The following is a 26,538-nucleotide window of genomic DNA, read 5'->3' as shown; positions in this document are numbered from 1 at the left end:
TAAGGTACAAATTAAATAAACAGTGCTTTAATTTTTTCAGCTAGAGTAGGTGTATTTAACAGTAGCATTCAAGTAAGAAATTGAAAACGTAAAAATAAAACACTACATAGGCTGCATTTACACTGCAAGTCTTAATGCACAGAGCCGATCTTTTGACCATATCCGATTTTTGGGCTAGTGAGTAGCCTACCAAGTAAAGCTTTTGGTTTATTTAAAAAACAAAACAAAAAAAACAACACGGCGGTCTCTTTTAAATGAACTGGGCAGAGGTTGAATTTCAGCTGCTGAATGTGTGTGTGCATGTGTGCATGCAATTTCTTTCAAGGAAAAAAGACATATAAAGTTTCTACCTTAATAATAAAGCTGTGAATTTTTAGTGCGAATGCATACAGACACGTCTGCTTCATAATACATTAAAGCTACCATTTAGTTAGCAAACATGTCACCTCCGCATTGTGGTGGCTTGGAATTCCAATGGGAATCGGATTTGCGTGTTTAGACGTAGGTCGCATGTCCAGAGATCAGTTATGTATCTGATTTAAAACCACATTTGGAAGTGGCTCAGATTGGATGCGAAAAAAAATCAACATGTTCTCCAACCAATACGCCTATATAGGTCATTTCCCTGAAATACGACCCATAGGAGTGTTTACTAAAGTTGCGCCCCTATCGACAACAGGACACTTTCATTTTAATGCATTGTTCCCTTTTATCTGTGTCATATATATTGCAATGCTCTGCCAATTTAGCTATGCAAAACCCGAAATAATATGCAATCATGTGATCATGCGATCGCGGGTTCGATCCCAGGGAACACATGTGCTCATAAAGTGTACATGCACTATAAATCACTAAGGGTAGGTTTAGGGGTGGGGTGGGTGTAGTTGTTACTAAAAAAATATTTTTGTTAAATGGAAATAGGACAGATGGTGTAAAAAGTCCACACATTGCATTTAAATGAACACACATTTTGATTGGTAACGACAGTCATACGTCATTTCGTGACGACAGACCTAACACAACACTGTCATTATTTTTACGCAAGCTAGAGGGCGCATGACTTTAAAACGTAAATATAGGTCATAAGAAAAAATTGGATCTTGCGCGGATTTTTGTGTTTACACATGCAACTAATTCCGATCTGTGTCAGATGTGGTATAAAAATTGGTATAAAAATTGGAAGAACAAAATATGAAACATTAAGAGCTGAGGAGGTATTTACTTACCGTGCAAATGGAATGTATGAGATGCTGTACCTAAAAATGCACAAAAAAAAAATGCACAGTGTTAATACCTAATGTCCCATTAAAAGCTTAGAAGAGATTCAAAATCAAAACAATCTGAAAATAAGAGTAAATCCATAAGCACGTCATAGATGCCAGTTACAGCTTGCTTTTAAAGTAATGAAATGATGTAATAGAAAATGTGCTTACACTGTGAGTTCAACAGTGTTTTTTAAAGAAGACATTTATGCTCACAAATGCTGCATTTATTCGACCAAATATACAGCAAAAATGTTAATGTTGTGAAATAGCATTACAATTTTAAGTGATGTGACGTGTAACCAAAATTCTTGGAGAAAGTTTAAAAGAAAAGCATTTATTAGAAATATATTTAAAAAAAAAAAAAAAAAAAAAAAAAAACTTACACATAAACCATGTATGTATTTGAGACTGTATGATATTAAAATACAAAATATAAAGTATACAGTCTAAAGTTTGTTAAGCCTCATGTTTCAACAGATTAAAATATGCGATTTGTTACACATAACTGACTTCAAATTAAATGCCAATGTACTGTCAGTTTCTCAGAAATGTCTAGCATCAAGGAATCCTCCCTACAGATTTCCCAGTATCCTATTCATACATATGTGGTTCAAGTGGTTGCCAGAGTGATAGCTATTAGAGGAAGGCTGGCATTGGTCTGTGTCACAGTGTGAAAGAAGAGAATGTCCTGACAGTGAAACTGACGGCAATTACATGGCTAATAAAACCTGGCCTAGTGACGTGTGCAAAACTGGGCAGGAGTGTTGGTAAGGCCATCCTCACACACACACATATATAGTGTTCCCTCTCTGTTCATCCATCTATCCATCCAGTAATTCTGTGTAAATGCTTAATAATATATAACTATCAATATCATAGGCCTTTTGAAACGTTTATTAAACTTTCAGGCAGAGCTTTGTCAAATCAACATTTAGCTTGTTTTGAAGAACTTTTCTAGTTCTGAGAGAAAACCATATGTGTGTGATACATATAAAATAATACATTTGGGTTTAATGTGGCAAACAAAAATCACTCCACAAACATAACATATTTTTTTCCTTGTGGTGTTTGTAGTGAAGTGGTGAGCCCTGTCCACCTGGTTCTGCACCTGTGCACTGCTCGTGGCCAAGTGAAGGGGTCAAGACACGCTTAGAGGATCAGATTATTTCTGCTGCCCAGTTCCACTTAGCTGCTTTAGTGGCATGGGAATACTGCCCATCTGCCCATCTCTATCTTATTTTCTGGGCAGAGAACAGCCTTTAAGAGGTCTCCAAGTGTGAACAAACTTACAGTTCAAAGGGTCAAAGATGTGTGGGTTGGGATGTCCCTACATTGAAATGGCTCATGAATATTAATTAACTTGAGCATGGCACATTATTTTTAGCATTTAAAAACATTAAAGGGGTCATGACAAAAAAAAAAAAAAAAAAAAAAAAATCTAATTGTCCTTCTCTTGACATAAAAATGTTCTCCTCAATACAAGAAAGCATTTATGTAACCAAGCTGTTTCAATATTGTGGGATTTGTGACATCACACAGACAAATACATTTACATATAACTGCCTCTAAAGTAAGACATCAACAAATAGACCCTTTTCACATGTCCAGGTTTCTCAAAGCGGAAGTCATCATAGTTGGGTAAAATTCTATGGCAGAGAATACATTAAATATATTTTTTGTGTCCCCATTTTCTCAAAATGCAAAAGAAAAACTTTCACTACTTTCAAAAAGAGAAAAAAAAAAAAGATTGATAACAGCAGTCAGAAGAGAGAAAGATGTCAACTTTACCATCACTCCCACAGCCGCTGTATTAGAAACACCCTCACAGCAGCGTTAACTAGTTTTTAATTTTATTTTATTTTTGGTAATTTGATGAAAAGGTAATACAATAAGTATAGTGTTATAAATGTACATACATTTAAAAAAAAAACTTTGCAAGATTTACGATGCTGATGACCGTTAAAACGTGTCATTCACAGTTTGTGAAGAGGGTTCATTGCACCATAGGCCCCACCTACTGGCATTTAGTTGCTTAACAACTGACACCTGTCTATACTGGACATGAGTGTTGAGTCTTTTTTGGACCTTTTTCTCACCTTGCCAAGGATTCAACCCCCTGCCTCTAAATCTGCAGCTAGACACGGATGACAAACCGCATACATGGTTTAATTAACAGGTAATCAGCCTACACCAGTTGAGAAACCCAGGCAGTAGGGTTCCAAAGAGCAGAACAAGCTGCCAATTTGTTTTACTGTGGGTGGCCAGGGCACAGTACTACTGAAAGTGCTCAACTCAGGACCCAGTTGCATGAAAGCCCTTAAGTTCAGAAAACTCTTAGTTATAAGGTTTAGGGTACCCTTAGTGAAACATGGGTAGCAAGAAAAAACCTAAGGGTTCACTTAAAGAACTTTAAGGCTGTCATTAATTATTATCCCTTAATTACTTGAGTAAGTTCCCCTAATGTTCTGTTATGCATTGCAACAAGTCATTAGTTACCATTTAATCCTAAAAAAATTAAGGGATCAAAACAGGTCCCTTAAGTCATATGCTAAACTCAAAAATGATGGATGATTTCATGTAAATTGAGCATGAGTAGGTACCGATGTGCATTTTCAGCAATCAAAATAAGCCTGTTGAAAGTATGACGTGAAACTGTGTATTGTCAAAAATAAAACTGATGTAAGAACTGTGGACGAACCAGACAAATGAATCATTTAGATGATTCTTTCAAAACATAATTCTAATTCAGAATTGAGGTTCCGGCTCCGGACCGTCTGCAGATAAAGCCAGGCTGATTACTTTTACGACACATGCTTCCTGATAGCAGAAGCGACATACCAAAGGGTCACCCAAGAAGACAGAGAGACAATCCAGACCCTTTTGTTTCCTTACTTCATAGGAGAGCCAAAGAGACTGTTGAACAAATAAATCTGCTTCAAAATTGTTCCAACAATTTTAACGGACTTATCAAACATCTTTTAACTATATACATTTTGCATTATGTGTCCACAAGTACTACCTGTAAACAGTTAGGCTTTAGAACACTCACAATTCGTGTAAATGCGTTAACTCTTTACTGAATGACTGGAAGTATGCCTTATTTGGACTTAATTTGATTCTTTCTCCCTTTCCTATATTCTGATTGAATGAAATCGGTTTAAAATGTATTGTATTCCATTTAATAGCAATTATGTTAAAATGGCACTCTGCTAAAGCAGAGACAGACTGGGATGTAACACTTAGGTTTTATTGGGGCCAGAGAGGAAGGCCCTCTTGAAACGGGTCAATGTCTGATTGGCCAAGACTCCTCTGAGGTGTGACAAACAACTCAGTTTAAATGATCATATGGCAAGATAGTGAACGAGAGAAGTTGGTTAGTTAAAGAGAAAGGAGTTGGTTCTGTTCTGGGAAGAGAAGCCAAGACAAGTACCAAGAACAATGGAGTGACAAGAAGAACAGACAAGCCACTCATTCAAGCCATCCAACCTTTACTCACTTTTCTTTTCTTTTACTTAATTCTCCTTTACCGCTGAAAGTCTCGTGTTCTAAGTTTTGCCGCAAAGTTCAACCAACGACTTTTGCCGCTTCAACTCTAGCGACAAAGAGACTTCCTTCATTGTTCCACACGGACCTGATCTGGACCAATCATCGACTTGGGAAACCCCTCTCTGCACGACGAGGGAAATTCACCTTAGTCAACGCAAGCAAGTACCTCCAGATGAAAACTGAACTGGTGCATTTAAATGAATGATTCATGGTTCGTTCTGGTCTTTGAAATGCATTGATAGGAATTCGGTTAATCAGATCTCTCTCTCTCTCTCTCTCTTTCAAAACTCTTTCTCTCTCATTTCCTTCTTACTGCAACGCGTATGAATGTGTGTGTATGTGCGTGCCTTTGTGTTAGATTAGTTTGTGTTAGAATAAATAAAATCTCTTGTAGATTTTAAAAGGAAAGTGTCTTGTATTATGTGATCAAGTTACCGTGCTCTAATCAGTGTTTTCACGATTGTTGGATATTTATATCCATTACAAGAGCTTATTACGGCTCGAGCAAATGAACGCTGGACGAATCAGTTGCTCGGTCGTAATCTAAACAACTCTTTATAATTCCCTATAAATATTTCATTTGAGCTAATTTTACTTCCTAGGGTGTTTTCCCTACACTGAACACCAAAGTTTTCATAATTTTTCATCATTTTCTTCTGTGCACTTGAATTAATTAGCCTATCTCACGCCAGGCTTTCATCTTGTGCTCAATAATGACTGATTATAGCAGCAGGCCTGGGTGTTTATAAAAAATAAAATAAAATAATATAATAATAATAGGCTTTTGCAGTAAGAGTTTTTTGCTATTCAAATCAACAATGAAGTTTAAAAAAAATATGACTGACGGACCGATGAAGAGGTTCATGCTTTATTTAAGCTTATATGCAGAGGATGAAATCCAGCGGGAACCGGAAAGTCATACATAGTCCTATGTCAACAGACTAAGTGCCTAATCTTCACGGTGAGACTACTCTACTACTTTAGACCATGATGGAAACGCGGACAGCAACCGGTCTGGGAGGGAAAACTTCCTGGGACAAATTGTTCCAGGTCATTTCGGTGAAAACGTGGCTTATGTGAGTAGCACAGCAGGATTTTAAGCATCCTCCATTGTCGTAGCTGGACACTCTTGTCCTTCAGACCGCCTTTAATAATCTCCAGTCCATAACTCAAATATTGTAGTACAGCTGTAGTTTAGTAAATTCTAAACTTGTTTAAAAGTCAGTGATTAAGTTATGTTCTGTTAATTGTGAGAGATTTTGTAACTACAGCAACCACTTCTCCATTGCTGTGTTTTGCCAGAAACTAATCGCGAAATGCGAAGCATAAACACTTAGGTAAGGGTGACGGTTAAAGGGATAGTTCACCCAGAAATGAAAATTTGATGTTTATCTGCTTACCCCCAGCGCATCCAAGATGTAGGTGACTTTGTTTCTTCAGTAGAACACAAATGATGATTTTTCGTTCCCTCAGCTAGACTGAGTGGCAAAAGAACCAGCTGCGTAACTGGATTAATAGGAGAAACGGCGAAAACACGAGTAAAACTAATGAATTACCCTAAAGGTTGGACTCGAAAGTGTTTCTTACAACTTGTCAAATAAACCTAATCCATGGATATTGACATGCAGCCAGGAGTCGTGTTTCCTGACATTTATATGTGCCTGATTGATGCCGGGGAAATACATAAAGAAAATCTGCCTGTGAATATTTTATATAACTACAATATCGGTAGGTTTAAATCTGCTTAATCAATTATATGATTGTTATATCGTCATATTGTACAGCCCTAAAACTTTTATAGTATATTTTTGACAGTGTTGTTTATTTAAAAACACCCAATTATGCATAATATAAGATGGAAAATATTTAAATGATGAGTCGTCAACATAATATATAACAATACAATACATAAGGTACGATTTTACCTCAAAATCCAACAATTCGACACAAAATGATAACTGCAAATCCATGTTTCTCTGCTGGAGTCCAGCTGTTTCTGTGAATTGCAGTGATCCATTTGCTTCTTTTTCTGTTGCTTTCTCTAGTTTTTAAATATATACCTCAGGGTTTGTGTCAAATCTATTTGTACAGTCAGCCACAAAGCTCTTTCCCGTTTTGAATGTGTTTTGTGTGTTTTTCGTGACATTCATGCTGAAAACCAATGCTGCTGCTCAGTCTTTTGCCACTCAGCATGCGTGACCGCAGTCCTAACGGTCAACAGTGACGTCTCGTGCACACCCTCTATATGCGCAAGACATCACTGCCGCTGTCAGAGCGCGATCAGACCAAAAGAATCGAGTGATGAATGCAGTTGGACATAGTGGTGTATTAGAGGTAAAAAATTATATAAATACTGTTTGGTTTCTTCCACAAACCGATCGTTTCGTGTCTTAGGACATCAATGTGTCGTCACGAGCCGCAGGGTTTAATTTGGACTTGTCTATGCAAGTTTTATTTACTCTTATAGTAGAAGTTCCCATCCACTAGCATTATTTGACTGACAGACGGCGACGGTTGGAGTTAAAAATCATCATTTGTGTTCTACTGAAGAAACAAAGTCACCTACACCTTGGATGCGCTGGGGGTAAGCAGATAAACATCAAATTTTCATTTTTGGGTGAACTATCCCTTTAAGACGTTAGTTGCAACGCTCTTAAATAAATCTCTTGCCTCAGTATTTTCCCCTCCCTCAGGGATATCTTAAGTCAAACCACTTAAGAGGTTTAATACAACTGCGCCCAGGTTTTTAGCTAGAGTGATTTAGCATTTTTGCCTAGTAGTTTCCAGGATTCCAGGATAAGTTTAATAACACAAACATAGAGTCTCACAAATACCATGAGATCACGTGTACAATGAAACTTTATCTTTAGATGAAAGTTTAGCATGCTGGGCTTGCGCACGTTTATAAGGAAGTATGATATTCAGATGCCAATCAGAATGAAATGTGTTCTTTTTTTCTCCAACCCTAGTTTAATGAGCAGAATCAATTATAATTAAAATGATTTAATAGGCTTACTTCTGGAATGCAGAAAATGGTTTTCTGTTAGTAAGATACATCTGGCATGTCAATGTCTTCTACAAAGTGTTCTTTGGGTGGGATCTCTAATTATTGAGAAATTACTACTTTTACCAAATGAAAATCCCATTTACTCTCATTGAAAATCCATCCATCCATCCATCCATCCATCCATCCATCCATCCATCCATCCATCCATCCATCCATCCATCCATCCATCCATCCATCCATCCATCCATCCATCCATCCCACTGCACCGACAGATGCGGACCAGTGGCAAGTAACAGACTTTGTCGAGTTTTGTTGGATCAGTCCCTTTCGGCGTCTGCTGGCATTGGTTGCTGCTTGCTTTCGTCAATTTAACATGTTGGGTTGTGGAATGTTTGAGAAGTGATGTACTGTAATCTGATGATTGCCCGCATTGGTCGGTGTCTGTCAGTGCACTGTGCATTGGCCTTTAAAGGGTTCGTCCAAAAATGAAAATTCTGTTATTAATTACTCGCCCTCATGTGGTTCCACACCCGTAAGACCTTTGTTCATCTTCGAAACACAAATTAAGATATTTTTGATGAAATCTGAGAGCTCTCTGAGGCATCCATAGACAGCAATTTAATTAACCCTTCGCTTGGAGTTTGATTGACAAGCGATCTAACCAATCATAATGCCGAATCCGACATTTTGTCCGACAAAGCAGTCAGGAGTTAGAAGATTAAGCTCTGTGGACTTGTACTTGAAAAATGGTCTGTACTGATGTCTTTCCACGTTTGAAACAACATTCCTCCTCATGAAAGGTAGTAAAGACATCGTTAAAATAGTCCATGTGACTACAGTGGTTCAACCTTAATTTTATGAAGCAATGAGAATACTTTTTGTGCGCAAAAACGAAACAAAAATAATTACTTTATTCAACAATTTCTTCTCTTCTGTGCCATTCCCCTTCACTCAGATTTCCAAAATATCTTAATTTGTGGTCTGAAGATAAACAAATGTGTTACGGGTTTGGAACGACATGAGGGTGAGTAATTAATTACACAAAATTATTAATTTCATTTTTGGGTGAACTAACCCTTTAAAGCTTTGTCAAGCCAACATTCAAAGTTTGATTAAACAAACTTTCTTTTTCTAGATAATTTCAGTTCCACTGATAGCACAAAAAATTAAAAAAATAAAAAAAATAAATCAATTTAGAAAGTGTCAAACATGTATTTTGCTGAACGTAACTACAAATCTGAAATCTCTGAATAAAAAAAATCTTTAAAAAAAAAAAAAAAAAAGTTTATATTAGTTTCAAACAATAATCATTTTATAATTATTTGACATAAACCTTGTTGTAAACAGTTTTTAAAGGATGGTTGACAGATGTTTAATCACCTACCATGTCATGGCCAAGAATTGCAAAATGCAGAAAATGATTGCCAGACCCTTTTTGTTCCACTGCAGGGCAACAAGGAGAAAAAGAAAAATGAGTAATGTACATTTTCTCAAGTGAATCGTAAACTAATTATAAACAATAAAGATGTTGTGTAGGAAGCGTACCCAAAACACTGCGCATAATGTCAACACAAGGAATAGCTGGGGGAAGAGCACACACAGGATAAGAGATTGTCATCAAACACCCATGAGACATAGCAAAAAGAATTTTAATAGATATACATGCTTGCATTACATGTGGAAACAATGACTATATTAACAGCTGATGAGGTAAGCAATATGGGATTAATCCAGATAATATGACAAAATGAGAGTGCTGTGCTTGAGCAAGTGTGAACAGATTCAGACCAAAACAGATTATAACGGAAAGTGATTTTCCACTGTGATTTTTCTGGATTACTACAGCAGTTATTTGAATCTCTTAATGCCTTGTAGTCATCTTAAGACCATCCAGATTTGTGACTGTAAAAGGCTGAAGCATTTTTTTCGTGTGTGCGTATGCTCAACTCAAAAAAGTTATAATATAATATAATAATAATTTTTCTTAAATGTTTAATTTGAAAAGTGTGCTTGTGCAGTTTTTTTCTTAAACACATTTCACTTGGTTTGACATTTTGTTATCTAACACCATGACAAGGTTAAAAAAAAAAAAAAAAAAAAAAAAAAAAAAAAAAAACTAATAAGGATGAGTCAACTGTTCTGCTATGAGGTTAAATTCGCCTTTCCAAAATGTCTTTTCTCATTAGCTCTCCAGTGCTGACTCAGTGTGGTGTGCCAGAGGCTCTTTCTTACCAGCATCATAATAGTGGCTAAAAGCCTGGTGGGCTCAAACATACGCTTCAGCTGTTTAAATGGACCCATCAGGAAACAGGTGCTGTGGAAAAACAGTGACACAGAATGAGCTCAAGTCACAATACACATGTATCCATCACTCACAGTAACACCAAAGGTGCATTAATAACTAACAAAAGCAAATTAATTTGTTGACATTTTCTTGATATTTATACATTTCCACCTAAATTATATAAATTTATCATTTTAAAAGCATCACTTTGACCAAACAACTACTCTAGCCAAAAAGATTGACAATGTTTAATTTATTTTTTGTTCTGCTCTTGTTGATACTGCTTCCTATATAATAATGACTGTCCTGTCTAGTTGGATGCTATTGTGTATCACACTGAGCTTTTTAGATACAGATTTCAACAACAGTAAGTAAAAGTTTACTGGGAAAAGTTCAAACCAAGATCACTGGAAAAATGTGCCCTTTCTGCAAAATGATAATGTTGCAAACTTGCAAAGTAAAGTGTCCAGTGAGTGGTGCTAAAAGCATGTTCAGTTTTATCCGAAACAGATGAAAAATCAGACGTGAATCTGGCAATGTTTTATTACGTTGGTTGTTGTATGTATCACAGCAGTTCTGAATTGAAATGTCCGGTTAGTGGCGCTAAAAAGGTTAACGATAAAGTACCACTTACACTAAACCCTAAACATACCTAATAGTATTAACAAAAGCAAATATAACATAAACACATTGACAAAAAAATTAAACTAAAGACATTTTAGATGCTATTAAAACAAGGATGTCAAGGATGCATCATCTAATGTCTAGAACATTTAACAGGCAAACTAAAAGACATTCAAATCAGTGTGATATTCATGTTGCTTAAAAACGGTTAGTTCCTGTCCTTGATTCGCGTCATGCCTAACAACGCCCTTCAGCCGTGACTTATTCATGATACAGCACAGTCTCTCGTACCTTATTGCTTACTTATAATCACAAGTAAAATCATCACAAATATATTCAAATATTACCGAGCCCTTGGTTTGTAGCCGTTACAAATATTTAATCTCCTGACTTTACAAAAGCAAAATCTTATTGATTTTCATTTGAGTGACAGGAAGACACCAACGGCACCAATTAGCATAATTCCTAAATCCATAAAGCCCTTTTATTAATTTATGCTGTGAGACATCAGCAAAATCAGTTAGCATCACAATAACGCAGAAGGGGGTTCAGAATCACAGAGTAGATGGACTCTGCTCAGGTCTCAGGGGGCTGAACCCATCTCCTCTGCATTACTCAAGCAACCTTAACCAGGACATTCATTAGATCACAGAAACACTAATGCATGAGCCAGCCATGATGTCATCCTCTCTTCTATGACAACAGGCATCCAGGACAGCCATAATCTGACATTTTCAAAAGCGGTCTATCATCCTAAGTTAAGAAATAGGGCTGGCTCACTTGCTTCTCTAATCTACCTCTAATCTACAGGACGAGTTACTTCTAGCTAAAGGCCAAAAATGGAAAGACCAATATACAAATGATCTGAACTCAAAACCTGTCAAAAACACGCCCAGGTAATATTTCAAAAGTAAGCAAATAAACTTTTTGAATGTAAATGAGCTGAAATAAATATCATGATCTGAACCATCTTTTCGGTCTGGGTCACGACCTTTAAATTAAGTTTCCTGATGCTACCTGATAATATGTCATGCCAGTAGGTTTCCAAACCACTACCATGACCAGAACCAATGTTGTGTGTATTTAAAGCAGGTAACCCAGACAGCATGACCCGTAACTGTAAAGAATTAACCTCTGTAGCTCTGTCAGGACAAGTCTCTGAATAAAGACAGAGTCTGGTTACTAATCAAACCAGACTGAATTTTTATTTAAGTGGCCCAATGGCTCAGTTTAATGATTTCTTACAGAGTTAAGACCTTCAAAGTAAAAAGTGATCTTCGGATATGCAGAGATGCAGTATGGGATAATGCCAGGGGAATTCCTCTAGGTCATTTTTACATCTCACTGCCCTGGTTACTAACTGGGTCTCTTCCTTCTTCCTACATCATGATTGGAAATAGCTGACCGCAAGCATTCTGTGATACACCAATGTCATGCTTTTCTGGAATTTTAGCTACATTATACACTTCCGGTCAAAAGTTTTTGAACGGTGAGATTTTTTAACGTTTTTAAAGGAAATCTCTTCAGCTCACCATGGCTTCATTTATTTGATCCAAAGTACAGCAAAAACTTTTAAACTTGTAATTTTTTAGTGGTGTCTGAAACCTTAGTGGACATTATCGAGTGCACTCATTTAGTGCCACAATGCACCGCAATAACAAGTCAAGTGTACAACTGATGTATGCTGAATGGCTAGAGAATACCCTTAATGCACTGTGACAGTTGTGTGCTGAATGAATTCCTACGTCTCACCAGAAAATGGTCCCTGCGGCTGAATCAATCCATCCATTCATTTTACAAACCGCTCGTCCATGGTGTACAGCGTAATATAATACATATATAATGAATAATGAATATATTTTAAAAGGTGTCCAAGAACACTATTTCACAAGATGTAATATAAGTCTAAGATGTCCCCAGAATGTATCTGTGAAGTTTCAGTTCAAAATACCCCATAGATTTTTTATTATACCATATTTTATCTGCCTATTTTGGGGAGTAATTAAAAATGCGCAGATTCAGTGTGTGTACACCTTTAAATGCTCATGCTCCCCGCCCTCAAGCTCACAAGAGTCGCAACTCTATAATACATTGCATAAACAATAAAATAAGTTCACACAGCTAATATAACTCTCAAAATGGCTCTTTACAAAGTGTTTGTGATGCAGCATATCAGATCAAGTAAGTATGGTAATTATATTTATGGATCTTTACATTTGATTCTGAATGATTTTGATAATGCTCTGTGGCTAACAGGGCTAATGCTACACTGTCGGAGAGATTTATAAAGAATGAAGATGAAGAAAAAAAAAATGAAGGAAAAAAGTTCTTCCCCAAAATGCATGCAGTTTTGCTTTTTTAACCTCTAGAGGGCCAAAAGTTACATAGTGTACCTTCAGTTATATTAGCAGGAATGCACCGAAATCTTGGCCGCCAAAAATGGCATTTTCGGTTTTTGGCCGAAAGAGGAAAAAGGCTGATAATATAAGCTGAAAATATGCCACCCTACCCCTCCATGTTCAGTGATAAGGTTTCAGTCTCGCTCAGAATGTTTTGCGAGCGGCTCCGCTTCTGAAGATGCACAATTTACGCTGTGTTTGCGCTAAGTTCTAGGCTCAAAATCCCTGTGTCCGAAATCACCCCCTAAACCCTTAAATAGAGCATTACTTCAGGGAACAGCCATTTTTAGTGGTGTCTGAAACCTTAGTGGACATTATCGAGTCCACTCATTCAATCCCACAATGCACCGCAATAACGAGCGTACAACTGATGTATGCTGAATGGCTAGAATACCCATAATGCACTGTGACAGTCCACTCGTGTGCTGAATGAATTCCCACATCTCACCAGAAGATGGTCCCCGTGGCTGAAACATCCATCCATCCATCCATCCATCCATCCATCCATCCATCCATCCATTTTACAAACCGCTCGTCCGCGTCATAAAAGTTTTTTTTCAATATAAGTCATTTTCAGTTTTGGTTTTTGCAAAGAGCATCCAGAATTTTCGGTTTTGGTTTCAGCTCAATTTTCATTTTGGTGCATCCCTATATATTACTATATATGAGATTTTTTATTATTATTATTCATGATGGCCATGGCAGAATTGGGCTACTTTAAAACTGTTGCCACGGGTTGTTGTTCATGTCTGTGGGTTGAAGCGACCCAAAATAACATTATATTTTGCGATTTTTAAATTTTTAATGGTATGAACTACCATAAGCAGTTGATGTCTTCATGCAAGATGACATTCTTTATATCTTTTCTGTAAGTAATAAAGTTGATGAGACCTGAACTAAACACTGAGAAATTAAACATCAGCTGATAAAAAAAAAAAAAAAACTAGACCATGCAGAGAAAATTCAAACTTTCCATTAAAAATACTGGTAACACTTTGCATCAAAGTCTCATTTGTTTACATGAATGCATTAACTATCATCAACTAACAATGAACAGTGTATTTTTACAGCATTAATTAACTTTTGTTAATGTTAGTTAATAAAAATGTTCTTGTTCATGTTAGTTCATAAAGTGCATTAACTAATGTTAACAGACATTATTTGATCTTAATAATGTATTAGTAAATGTTGAGATTACCATTAACTAAGATTAATAAATGCTGTAGAAGTATTGTTGTTTTTTTAGTTCATGATAACTAATGTAGTTAACTAATGTTAACAAAAGAAACCTTATTGTAAGGTGTTACTAAAATATTGTACTCATTACAGAGACTGTTCAGCCTGGTGATTTCAGAGAACCAGACAGACCTGTTTCAGTCTTTGGAAACAGAACATCTTGCCACATGGCAACCCAACAACATTGTAAGAGGAGGAGAACAAACTTCTAAGCTGAACTGAAAAGACAATGCATGTCAATGGGAGCCAAAGAACATTTTTGAAGGGTAGTTACAAGTGTCTGACAGCTTGGAAAAAAAAAAAAAAAAAGTGTTAACTTGTCATCCTTTGAGCTGATGCACTGACAAAATTCAAAGTTATGAAACCATACCAAATGCATGGTTTTAGAGGACTAATCCTGTCAGGCTCTTTATGCAATCATGCCTCCAACAGATATGTAACAGAGATATGAACAAATTCCTGAAGTCCAGGTTCATTTTAGGACAACTGTGGCCACTTTGGGACAGTGGCAGTTGAACAAAAATGACAAAGCAGGGCAGCTTCTGGGCTATGCAAGCAGTAGCTAACAGATGATGCATAAGTTGCTTTCCACAAATAGGACAGAACAGAAGGCTTGAAGAAAAAAAAAAAAAAGAAAAAAAAAGAAAAACTCAAACCTGTGCTGAAACCTCAAATATAACATGAGTGGTTACTTTAAAAATAATTTTGGTAACACTTTACAATATGGTTCCATTAATTAACTTTGTAAATAAAGTTGTATTATTTGTGTCCTAATAAGATGGAAAATAGCAATAAATTAATTTTCTGATGTCTCTTTATGGTCTTGCCAACTAAAGGGTTAAAGTCACCATGAAATGGGAGATGGACAAAAATTGAAAATTCCTATTTTTTTTTTTTACAGAATATTGCAGTATTTATTATGAGTTATCCATGCACATAATTATTATTATTATAATTTTTTTAATTAATGTGCTCTCATAATTAACTCCTCCCTCTTGCAGTGACATCTCTTCTCTGATGACGTATTGCAACTTCCGTTTCATCCCAACTTTAATTTTTTCATGCCTTAGTCGCATTTAGAAGATTAGAGCTGGGCAATAATACAGTTTAGATTTTGTGACATCATAAGCAATCAAACAGTTATAGATATGCTATATAGCAGTGGTTCGTGGTACGTGGTACGTGAGGTGACAAAAGGGTGTACACAAACAAAATGCTAAGTAGTTCATTTAACTCTACCATAACTTAAAATAATTTTAAATCAAGCATGTATTTCTAACTGGCAAAATGTCATAAATCCATTACATTTAATCAAATTACCTCATCTTTTGCAGTCAAAAATGACTGCATCCACAGAAGCAGCGTGCATATGATTGTGTGCAGTCTGCTGCTATAAATCACGCTAAATTACTGATGTTCTCAACAATGCACCTTTGTAAAAGTGGGGATTTAGCACTCGCATGAAGAACATATAGACATAGATAGTGGATTGATATCGATTTAAGAGTCAAACTTTCTTCGATACAAAAACATACCTTGTGTGAGTTCTTGTATTTAATGTTGATAATGAGCAAGAATGCAATTGCTCCCAAATATCATACCCAAATGACTGCAAATGTGACATTATACAACAGGTCATAAAACAAAACGTACATTTTAAACACAGATATAGTCTCACAGATATTTGTAACGAAAACCACAGCAGAACTACTACACATGAATGCGGCTGCGGCTTTGAGCGAATCGTGAGACTCAATGATTCATTCACAGCCACTTGCTTCGTTACTGAATGAATGACTCAATGACTCACTCATAAAAACAGTGACTTGCTGCCACCTACTGGCGGTTTTAGTTTAATATTTAAATATTTATCACTTTGTTTTACCATCATTGCAAATTTCTCTATTGAACATTTTTCAATTTAAAACATTATTTGTTTTATAAACTTATTCATAAAGGTAAAAATACACACTAGAAAATCAATTTAGGGGGCAAATATTGTCCCTTAATGGAAAAGGTGTGACTGCAGTCTAAGTGGAAAAGAAGGGGTACGCAGAAGGATGGTAATCCCTTCAGGGGGTGCTCCACTCTAAAAAGTTTGAGAACCACTGCTATATAGTATGTATTGTCCTACACAAGTTTACTGCATGTATGCAATACTTATATATACACAACTTTATATAAAGAGCTGGGCAATAATATAGTTACATTTTGCAGCAAAATAAAAAAAAAAAAATCAGGCTGTTAAGACTTGCTATACAGTACATATCGCTTTCCTTGAGTATACTCCATGCATGAGGAGAAAAAAGGGCAACAGGTCTACAGATTTAACCAATAATTAAGCTGTCACTAATAGCGGATGACCAGTTTGGGACCAAATGTTGTAGTTATTGATAAACATACATTTCACAAATTAAAGATGTGATTGCTGCAATAATCTTGGATTTAAAATTTAATGTCTGGAAAACTATGTCACCATTTATTAATTTTATGCTAGATAATACTGTATGTAATATACCTAATCATTTCCCCAAGTTCCAACAAAAATGCAGGATATTTGTCTATTACCTGCTCCATATCCACGGAAGTGTCAAAACTAGACAAAATTAAGTAGCCTACCTAATATATCTAGTAAATCCCACCCACAAAATAATGACACAGAATCAGCATCCAAGAGACTGTGCCATCGTATGCATGTCCTATACCCAGCCATAATTACACTTACCTTGAAATTGCTGCAATGTTTCCAAGGGTGTAGAATACAGCAAACAGTTTAATACCAGCTTTAGGCAAGAAAAGGAGTGCAGTTCCCTGTTTCAGAAGATATAATGTGGCTTGTCAGTCAATTTTCAAACATTTCTATGAAATAGCATGTCTGTTATAAAATAAAATCATTCTGATGTACAAACTCTCAATTTCAGAGTTTCATGAACACATTAAACAATTCTGCCACCTAGTGGTGTTACAAAGCTTTTGCGTAGTAGAGCGCTACATAAAAAGACAGTGGCCCCAAACATTTTTTAGGACACTTAATTACACTTAAAACTGTATGAATGTTGTTGCATCAGATAACAAAATATCACACAAAGTGGCATGCTAAATGATGCTAGAGCTTTTATTAGAAGTAACATCAAGTAACCATCAAGTAACAGCCTACATATATAGTTTATGGTTGCCGTCTATGTTATCAGTAAAAGTATTATCACACAACTGTGGCCAGACAACATAGCAACTGAAAGCAGGAACAGGGCGGCGTCATTAGGGCGCCAAGTTTACCCATTTGTGATAATGGTTTTACATGTGTTGCATTGCATAAAATTCAAGAACCAATGGTGTTTTGCTGTCAATTACCTTTTTTTGTGTGTGAGAAACCAAAATTTTAGCTGTTATTAAAATTATTCAAACTTCTCAAATATCATTTATGATTGGGGATATTGGGTATATTCAAACTTGCCACATTGAAATTGCTTATGTGACATACAATAATCTATGGCATTTGGTATCAATGTGCCTTTTTAAAATAAACTCAAGCATGAATGAGATTTGTTGGGAAGATTAGCCTATTAAATCACACAAAATTACTGTATGGCTTCAGGAAACCATATAATAGAAATATAGCAGACATATCATTAAAGACCATGTTTATGCTGTTTTTTGTTATTTTTGGAGCTTGGCAGTACAAAAAAATTATCCAAGTTTGGAAAAGAAGAAAAAAGGAGATGGAATTAGAACGTCATGAGGGTGAGAAAATTAATTTCATTTCTGGGGAAGCTATTCTTTAAAGACTAAGGTAACAACAAATGACTGTGGGTGTTGGAAATCACCTAGGCCAATATGTGGGCATGGCTGCTGAAAGAACAAATTACTGGACAGATAAAGACCTTAATGGAAAAATAATAAGACAAGTTAACTCACAAGTATTGAGCACAAGATCCCTGCTGCGAAACAAATGACGAACCATTTCACCCGTGTGCTGAAACTGAGTGTGGTGCCGTCCAAAACCTACAGAGAAGAATCAAAGGAAGTCACATGATTCATAATGCCCCACGAACAAAGACCAAAAGTTCATGCTTTTAGCATGCTGACTGCATCTGATTCATTAAAATGCCACTGACCCACAGGAAGAACAAGACAGGAATAAAATGTGCTATTGTTCTTTCTTTTCCATATAAATGGACGCATGCATTATCAAACTGATTAACAGGATGGTTGGTACTTCACATAAGAATAAATGTGTGGCATACAAACTGAAAAACTAAAAAGAACACATCACTGCATTTTTACAGTTACAAAATTCATAAGTTACAGAATGATTTAAATCTAAAAAAGATAAAGGAAAATGAGGTTACTCATGATATGACCCTCTGTCAGACACTATGGTATGTAAAACAGGTAACACTTTAGTATAGGGAACACATATTCACTATTAACTATGACTTTTCCCTCAATAAACTCCTAATTTAGTTCTTATTAAAGGTGATAAAGAGGATCTTTTCGTCGACTGAGAAACCAAAGACTGTTACTGAGTTTTTGAAATGAGTGCATGCATAAGAACAGCCCCCTCCTTCACAGCTCATTTAGAGGGAACGCCTCCCAAAAGTCGTGCACGAGTATTGGAACACGAGTGTTTACCACCGGCATTCGCTCTGTCGTTTTAGTGGATTCATTATGTCGGACTCACCGCAGGTAACTCATAATCTGCAGTTGTTACTCCTGTCTCCTGACAAAAACATTGCATGCGGTGCCTGTGGAGTGTGGAAAGTTACTGGAGCGCGCAGCCGCACTCGTCTCTCACAAGGAACGTCATGTCAGTGATTGACAAGCCAGAGGGCCAATCGTTCACGCGATGATCGCGTAAACGATTGGCTGATGTTATTCCTTTCAGTGCACCTAATAAATAGTCTTTTTATCAGTTAGTAAAGACAGTTTCAAGTAATATTGCAAAAATGTATAAAAACAAAACATCCTCTTTAGCACCTTTAATAGTTAGGTTTAGGTACTGGGTAGGATTAAGAATATAGAATAAGGTCATGCAGAATAAGGCATTAATAAGTACTAATAAACAGACAATATTCTAGTAATATGCATGCTAATAAGCAACTAGTTAAAAGACCCTAAAATAAAGTGTTACCGTAAAACATATCTAGTGGCATTTAAAAGGACAAAACAACTAGAGAGGGTCTGAAACGGTTTAAAACCCAGCGTCAGATATTTTAGTTTGGCTTGTAGGAATTAAAACAACATCCGGATGTCATGACCTTACCTCACATGATCCTTTCCCTCAGGAAGCATGTAAAACCAGCAGTATTAACAAATATTATTATCAGATAACAAACTTTTGCAAACAAATAAAAGACAGAGCAGTTGTCATTGCAGTACAGTCCAAAATAGAGCAACATTACTATGTGATCACTTTATGTAGACTCATTCTCCTTACAAACACTATGATTTGTGATAACAACCATGTTGTTGTTGTTGTTTAACTCTGTAATGACGGTAATATCATACTACCATAGTACACTTTGCAGGACACTAGAGTATTATGCTATAAGAGGTATGGTATGGTAATCATTCACCTCCAAGGTATTACCAATTGGTATCACAGTACTTTTGTAAGAACTCGAAGGAAGTTAAAAATACCAACACTGTCAAACTCTGCGGGCATTGGGGCCTCTCAGAAGCAGAAAAACTACCAACAAACACACGTTTACTCTCCTTATACCTGAGCTGTAAGTCCCACTTCTTCATTCTCGTCTCGACCACTTAATACACGACGCAACTTGTCCATCGTTGCTCGTCAGGTGAAATATTGCTCAGCTGAAATTATCCAACAACTTCCTCGAAGTTCACCATTGACACACAAACCAGACGTTACTTTTCTCCACCCGTATTCCGTGAACTCCGCCCTTCATGTCACTGCTGATTGATATGGTTGGGCGTACTTTGATGAGTGACTTCTAAATTACCCAATCGTAGACAGAGTTAGAATATCAATAGCCAATCCTCACACAGGAGGCGGGCATTGCCAAAATGATGGTGGAACGTGCATGCGCAGATTTGATCTCTGTCGGTTTTTTTTTTTTTTTTTTTTTTTGACGCGTACGCCAGCCAGTTTGGCATGCTCGCTGTGGGCTCAAACTCAGCTCCTGGAGGGCCACAGCTCCAGGACCTTCTCATGAATATATTAATGTACTTGTTTATTTATTTGAACGACTAGTCAGATGCACACAGTCTACCATATATTAATTTCAAGAACTTACATGGTTAACATTTAAGTAGGCTGTCAATCACACATCATAATATTGACACCAGTTTGATCACATTTTTATGTATTTTATTTATAATTTTTGGTATGCAAGCCATACAAGTATAATTATTTCTTTAGCAAGGACAGATCCTAATACTTTTGCTGTTTGGTAGGTATCACTGTATGTCTCCACACCTGATGCACAGCATAAACTGTGAAGCACTGATGCGCTGACATAAACCTGTTTCTGAGTATTGTTATAAAACAAAAATCTAAAACTTCACATTTCACATGTAAAAAATAAGCCACATCAGCAAAAGATAAAGTGTTTGGCTGAAGGACCTGACACAGCCCAGAATGTGTTTCTCTGCTTAACAGAGCTTCATTTTGGAAAAGGTGTTGATCATATTGATACAAAAATAGTGGACTGTCTTCTAGAGAGTATTTTTATCATACAAAATTAAGGTTATTTTCATCTGTACTGCTATCATTAAACTTTCAGAGGCTGCTACAAATTGTGTATGGCATGCGAATAGAATGTCTGATTATTCTTGATTAAGCAGAATGCTATGTGTGGAGAGCAGATTTTCTAATGCACGGTTATGAACTAATGCATATAGGCAAGTTGTATTACACTTTATTTTGATGGTCTAAATCAGATCTACTAACTATTAGTAAGTCTGTCAACTAACTTTCATTAGAGAAGCAGACTATAGTATACTGTTAGGTTAGGGTTTCTAGAATAAGTTGACATGTAGTTGCAAATAGTTTGTAGAATGTTTGTTGGGACCATCAAAATAAAGTGTTAAAGGTGCTGTAAGTGATCTTGGGTGGAGTAACTTTCTGTTGACGTTCGAAGTGTTGACAAACAAAACAGAGGCTAGCTAGACCCTCCCTCCTCCCCCTCCCCCTCCCCTCCGTGCTTCCTGAAACAGTCATGAACGCGCATTTAAAATCATTCTTGTCGGTTATTGGCTGGAGCATGTTTATTATGTTTCGTGGTCCAGGCTGCACCAGTTTATTTTTATTGCCATTTTCGGAGCTTGTGGCGACTACAGAGACCGCATTTTTTTTACAGTGTGTTCAGGGGACAGGCAGCTAGCGTATAGTGAGGTGATGTTTGCTGTATGTGACAAAAAATGTTTTGGCCTAAAAACGCATGACATTGCTTAGAGCACCTTTAAGCAGATATTAAGCAGACAGTCTACTAATACTCTAATGAATGCTCGTTGACATGCAGATGCAAAGTTAATTATAGTTAGTAAAATGTCTAAAGTGGACCATTGAATTAAAGTGTTACTGCAAGTTATGACTTCTGATGGAAGAATTATGTAATACTGGTTAAAGGATTAGTTAACAGATAATTTACTCACCACCATGTCATCCAAGATGTTCATGTTTTTCTTTCTTCAGTCAAAAAGATATAAGGTTTTTGATGAAAACATTCCAGGATTATTCTCTTATAGTGGACTTCAATGGCCTCCAAACGGTTGAAGGTCAAAATTACAGTTTCATTACAGCTTCAAAGGGCTTTAAACGATATCAGACAAGGAATACGCCTTCCCTATTCAACTTACGGAACGAACGCAGCGCCAGTTCCATTTTTTCCATAAGTAGAATAGGGAAGGTGTAGGACGTACAGTGTAAGCTTTTTGAAGAATATGAAAGTGCGGTTTTGGCAGAACCACTTGGAAGGTGATCATTTGTTTATATAAAGCATATACATTTAAATATTTTTTCGAAAATGACCAATCGTTTTGCTAGATAAGACCCTTATTCCTTGTCTGGTTTTGTTTAAAGCCCTTTGAAGCTGCACTGAAACTGCAATTTTGACCTTCAACCGTTTGGAGGCCATTGAAGTCCACTGTAAGGAGAATAATCCTGGAATGTTTTCATGAAAAACCTTAATTTATTTTTGACTTAAGAAAGAAGGACATGGACATCTTGGATGATATGGGGGTGAGAAAATTATCAGGAAAATTGTATTTGAAAGTGAACTAATCCTTTAAGGTTGCCTTTAACATCATGTAACAGAAGATTATAATGGATAACTGTAGGTGTAATAGATGATGACCTCAGTACATAAAGCATGTCATGTGTTTTCAAGATCACTGATCCAAATACTTTCCAATATATGTTCGATTATTTCGGTAGTCTAGTTCGAACTGTATTTTTACCTTTTTTCTTTTTACATTTCTATGGAAGTGAAAATACATGCACATGATTATATTCTAAATTTTATTTCTTTATCATTGTTCAATCAATCTAGTGCAAATGTGTGGCACTTGTTTAGGTTTCGTGCTTATGCATAAAGGTCACTTAAAAATAATTAGATAAAAATGTACGAGATATCTTCAATAAACACATAAACACTTAAATAATTATATAGATAAACGTGCATATCAACAAACACATTTATAAATAATTAAATAAATAATTAAATAAATAAACCAACCAACCAATTTGGTCCAAATACACAAGATGAAAAAAAAAACAAAAAAAACATTCAAATTAAACACAGCTGTGTTCGAAAAAAATCTCAGCATTAGCCTACATAAGACCAATAAACCAAAAAAAAAAGAAAAAGATAAAAGAAAGTAAAACTGGGACATAAAGAAAGTAATTACGTAATAAAAAAAAAACCAAAATGACATGAAAGATGTTCTTTGTGCTTTCATTAGCATGTTAGAACCATTTGTTTGTCATAAAAATACATACTGTACCTGGCATGCATGTTCAAAAGATGTTAATAATGCTGGCATATTAAAGGCGCAGCACTCTCCCCATGAAAGACAAAAACATCTTCTGCTAACTTCTACATGGCTCTAATTGAAGTGTCTGCAGCAAGTAGTAGCAACTTTTATGAATGACTGGGTTTCCGACCGACTGCACACAGTTTGGGAAAGATAACTGTGATCTTTGCTGCACCATTAAAAGGAAACACTCCATGATGCTACACTCCAGAGGTTCACAAGGCTGGAACACACCCAAAAAAAAAAAAAAAATGCACCGCGCTCCGCAAGATCTGTTTTTGAGCACTGACAGCTGTGATGTTTGCATCTGACCCACATCAATCTCCACATCAGCAGAGTCACTTGGCCGATCATTTGTCTCTCTTTGGAGATAGCTCTGACACTTTCTGGTCAATCCAATTTTTCCACTCTGCTCCGGAAGCTTTGGCGGTTGTCTGGTACCTTGTCCGAAGCCTGGGCGCTGACATTTCTTAAAGCTGTAGACGCTCACGTGTCTGGCCGGAGTACTATAGACGAGTCGATGTTAGTCTTTTCATGCCTCTTCTCTGAGCCAAACTGGAAGAGAGCACTGGCTCCAGTTTTGGGGCCTGAGGTGATCGATTCAAAGCGGAGTATGTGGCAGCCATCGCTCCCTAGGAAAAGATGTCATAGATTGAATTAATATATCATGAATTACGCAATGTCAAAGCATTAGTTTGGACCCAAAAGTAGTATCTATGGCCCTGTTTCCACCTGATATTAAGATCGATAGGATCACAAGTAGATGAGGGAGACACATTCCCGTTACACCTGGTATTTTAATCCGTCTCTTTTGTCCACGTTCAACCACTTCTGTCCTGATTTCTTCAAGGGGAGGGTTTATGGGTGGATAAATGTGTTAGTTTTTTTCAGATCTTTCGATCTAATGGACAAAATAAGCTTGCACAATTTACATATGAATGGCTGGAGATGACTGAAAACACACAGGGCCCTATCATATCTGGCATGACGCAAGTGTTTTTTGCTAGTTTCAACCCGAAGCAGTTATCATTTTCATGTCCTGCGCCACATTGTTTAAATAGGAGATGCATTTGTGCCCATCTGTGTGCCAATGGGCGTGCTGGTCTGAAAACAAGGTGTGTTCAGGCGCATTGTTGTTGAGTTGCTATTTTGAGGCAACTGAAATAGACTGTGCCATTGACCAACTGAAACATGGTCAATGGCGCAATATTTGATTTGTTATTTAAAGAGTGCGTTAGTAATATGCGCCTAATAGGCAGGTGCACAATGCGCATACACTCTGCTTATTACCAGGCTTGGGAGGGTTACTTTAAAAAGGTCACATATATATTCTTTATATACAAACCCGCTTCCAAAAAAGTTGGGACACTGTACAAATTGTGAATAAAAAAGGAATGCAATAATTTACAAATCTCTTAAACTTACAGAATATAGATAACATATCATATGTTGAAAGTGAGACATTTTGAAATGTCATGCCAAATATTGGCTCATTTTGGATTTCATGAGAGCTACACAATCCAAAAAAGCAATAGAGGTAGCAATAACAGGCCGGAAAAGCTAAATGTACATATTAGGAACAGCTGGAGGACCAATTTGCAACTTATTAGGTCAATTGGCAACATGATTGGGTATAAAAAGAGCCTCTCAGAGTGGCAGTGTCTCTCAGAAGTCAAGATGATCAAAGGATCACCAATTCCCCCAATGCTGTGGCAAAAATAGTGGAGCAATATCAGAAAGGAGTTTCTCAGAGAAAAATTGCAAAGAGTTTGAAGTTATCATCATCTACAGTGCATAATATCATCCAAAGATTCAGAGAATCTGGAACAATCTCTGTGCGTAAGGGTCAAGGCCGGAAAACCATACTGGATGCCCGTGATCTTCGGGCCCTTAGACGGCACTGCATCACATACAGGAATGCTACTGTAATGGAAATCACAACATGGGCTCAGGAATACTTCCAGAAAACATTGTCGGTGAACACAATCCACAGTGCCATTCGCCGTTGCCGGCTAAAACTCTATAGGTCAAAAAAGAAGCCATATCTAAACATGATCCAGAAGCGCAGGCGTTTTCTCTGGGCCAAGGCTCATTTAAAATGGACTGTGGCAAAGTGGAAAACTGTTCTGTGGTCAGACGAATCAAAATTTGAAGTTCTTTTTGGAAAACTGGGATGCCACGTCATCCGGACAAAAGAGGACAAGGACAACCCAAGTTGTTATCAGCGCTCAGTTCAGAAGCCTGCATCTCTGATGGTATGGGGTTGTATGAGTGCGTGTGGCATGGGCAGCTTACACATCTGGAAAGGCACCAACAATGCTGAAAGGTATATCCAGGTTCTAGAACAACATATGCTCCCATCCGGACGTTGTATCTTTCAGGGAAGACCTTGCATTTTCCTACATGACAATGCCAGACCATCATGGCTGCGTAGAAGAAGGATCCGGGTACTGAAATGGCCAGCCTGCAGTCCAGATCTTTCACCCATAGAAAACATTTGGTGCATCATAAAGAGGAAGATGCAACAAAGAAGACCTAAGACAGTTGAGCAACTAGAAGCCTGTATTAGACAAGAATGGGACAACATTCCTATTCCTAAACTTGAGTAACTTGTCTCCTCAGTCCACAGACGTTTGCAGACTGTTATAAAAAGAAGAGCCACACAGTGGTAAACATGGCCTTGACCCAACTTTTTTGAGATGTGTTAATGCCATAAAATTTAAAATCAACTTATTTCTCCCTTAAAATGATACATCTATGTTGTATTCTGAATAAAATATTGAAATTTGAAACTTCCACATCATTGCATTCTGTTTTTATTCACAATTTGTACAGTGTCCCAACTTTTTTGGAATCAGGTTTGTATATAGAAAGAAAGAAAGAAAGAAAGAAAGAAAGAAAGAAAGAAAGAAAGAAAGAAAGAAAGAGAAAGAAAGAAAGAAAGAAAGAAAGAGAAAGATTTTGGGGTGAACAACTTTACTATAAATAAATTGCATTTTTAAATTTGATTTTAATTATTTCTTCTCAATTTCTTTAAGTTTTTTTTTTAAATGTTACATGTTCCATACTTTTGAATGGGTCTCCGCAATAAACATATTTGACCATTCTTATAAATTATCTATTGCATTATTATTATTGTTGTTGTTGTTTAGAGCTTAAAAATAGAAAAGTGACATC

General features: G+C 36.6%; 2 protein-coding genes across 4 annotated transcripts in view; both read right to left on the bottom strand.

Annotated features, from left to right (window-relative positions):
- sft2d1 (SFT2 domain containing 1) overlaps positions 1-20,259 on the bottom strand; it is a 29,283-nt gene extending 9,024 nt beyond the window's left edge. Inside the window, exons 1-7 of the mRNA XM_067386697.1 lie at positions 20,084-20,259; positions 18,277-18,363; positions 17,087-17,172; positions 10,051-10,132; positions 9,364-9,399; positions 9,203-9,261; positions 1,227-1,256 (exon numbers count right to left, since the gene is read on the bottom strand). Of these exons, the coding sequence (XP_067242798.1) occupies positions 1,227-1,256; positions 9,203-9,261; positions 9,364-9,399; positions 10,051-10,132; positions 17,087-17,172; positions 18,277-18,363; positions 20,084-20,149 (446 nt within the window). The 5' untranslated portion in view covers positions 20,150-20,259. The remainder of the gene's footprint in view (positions 1-1,226; positions 1,257-9,202; positions 9,262-9,363; positions 9,400-10,050; positions 10,133-17,086; positions 17,173-18,276; positions 18,364-20,083) is intronic.
- Positions 20,260-23,575: 3,316 nt separating this feature from the next.
- The window catches only part of rps6ka2 (ribosomal protein S6 kinase, polypeptide 2), a 62,041-nt gene continuing 59,078 nt past the window's right edge, over positions 23,576-26,538 (bottom strand). For all 3 annotated transcript variants that reach the window (XM_067386692.1, XM_067386695.1, XM_067386693.1), the window contains one exon: positions 23,576-23,993. In XM_067386692.1, coding sequence (XP_067242793.1) covers positions 23,868-23,993 — 126 coding nt within the window. In that variant the 3' untranslated portion in view covers positions 23,576-23,867. The remainder of the gene's footprint in view (positions 23,994-26,538) is intronic.

The sequence above is a fragment of the Chanodichthys erythropterus genome, chromosome 5, assembly GCF_024489055.1.
Source record: "Chanodichthys erythropterus isolate Z2021 chromosome 5, ASM2448905v1, whole genome shotgun sequence".
Classification (NCBI taxonomy): Eukaryota; Metazoa; Chordata; class Actinopteri; order Cypriniformes; family Xenocyprididae; genus Chanodichthys; species Chanodichthys erythropterus.
The sequence above is the reverse complement of the archived record's forward strand: the minus strand, read 5'-3'. Positions and strand labels throughout refer to the sequence as shown.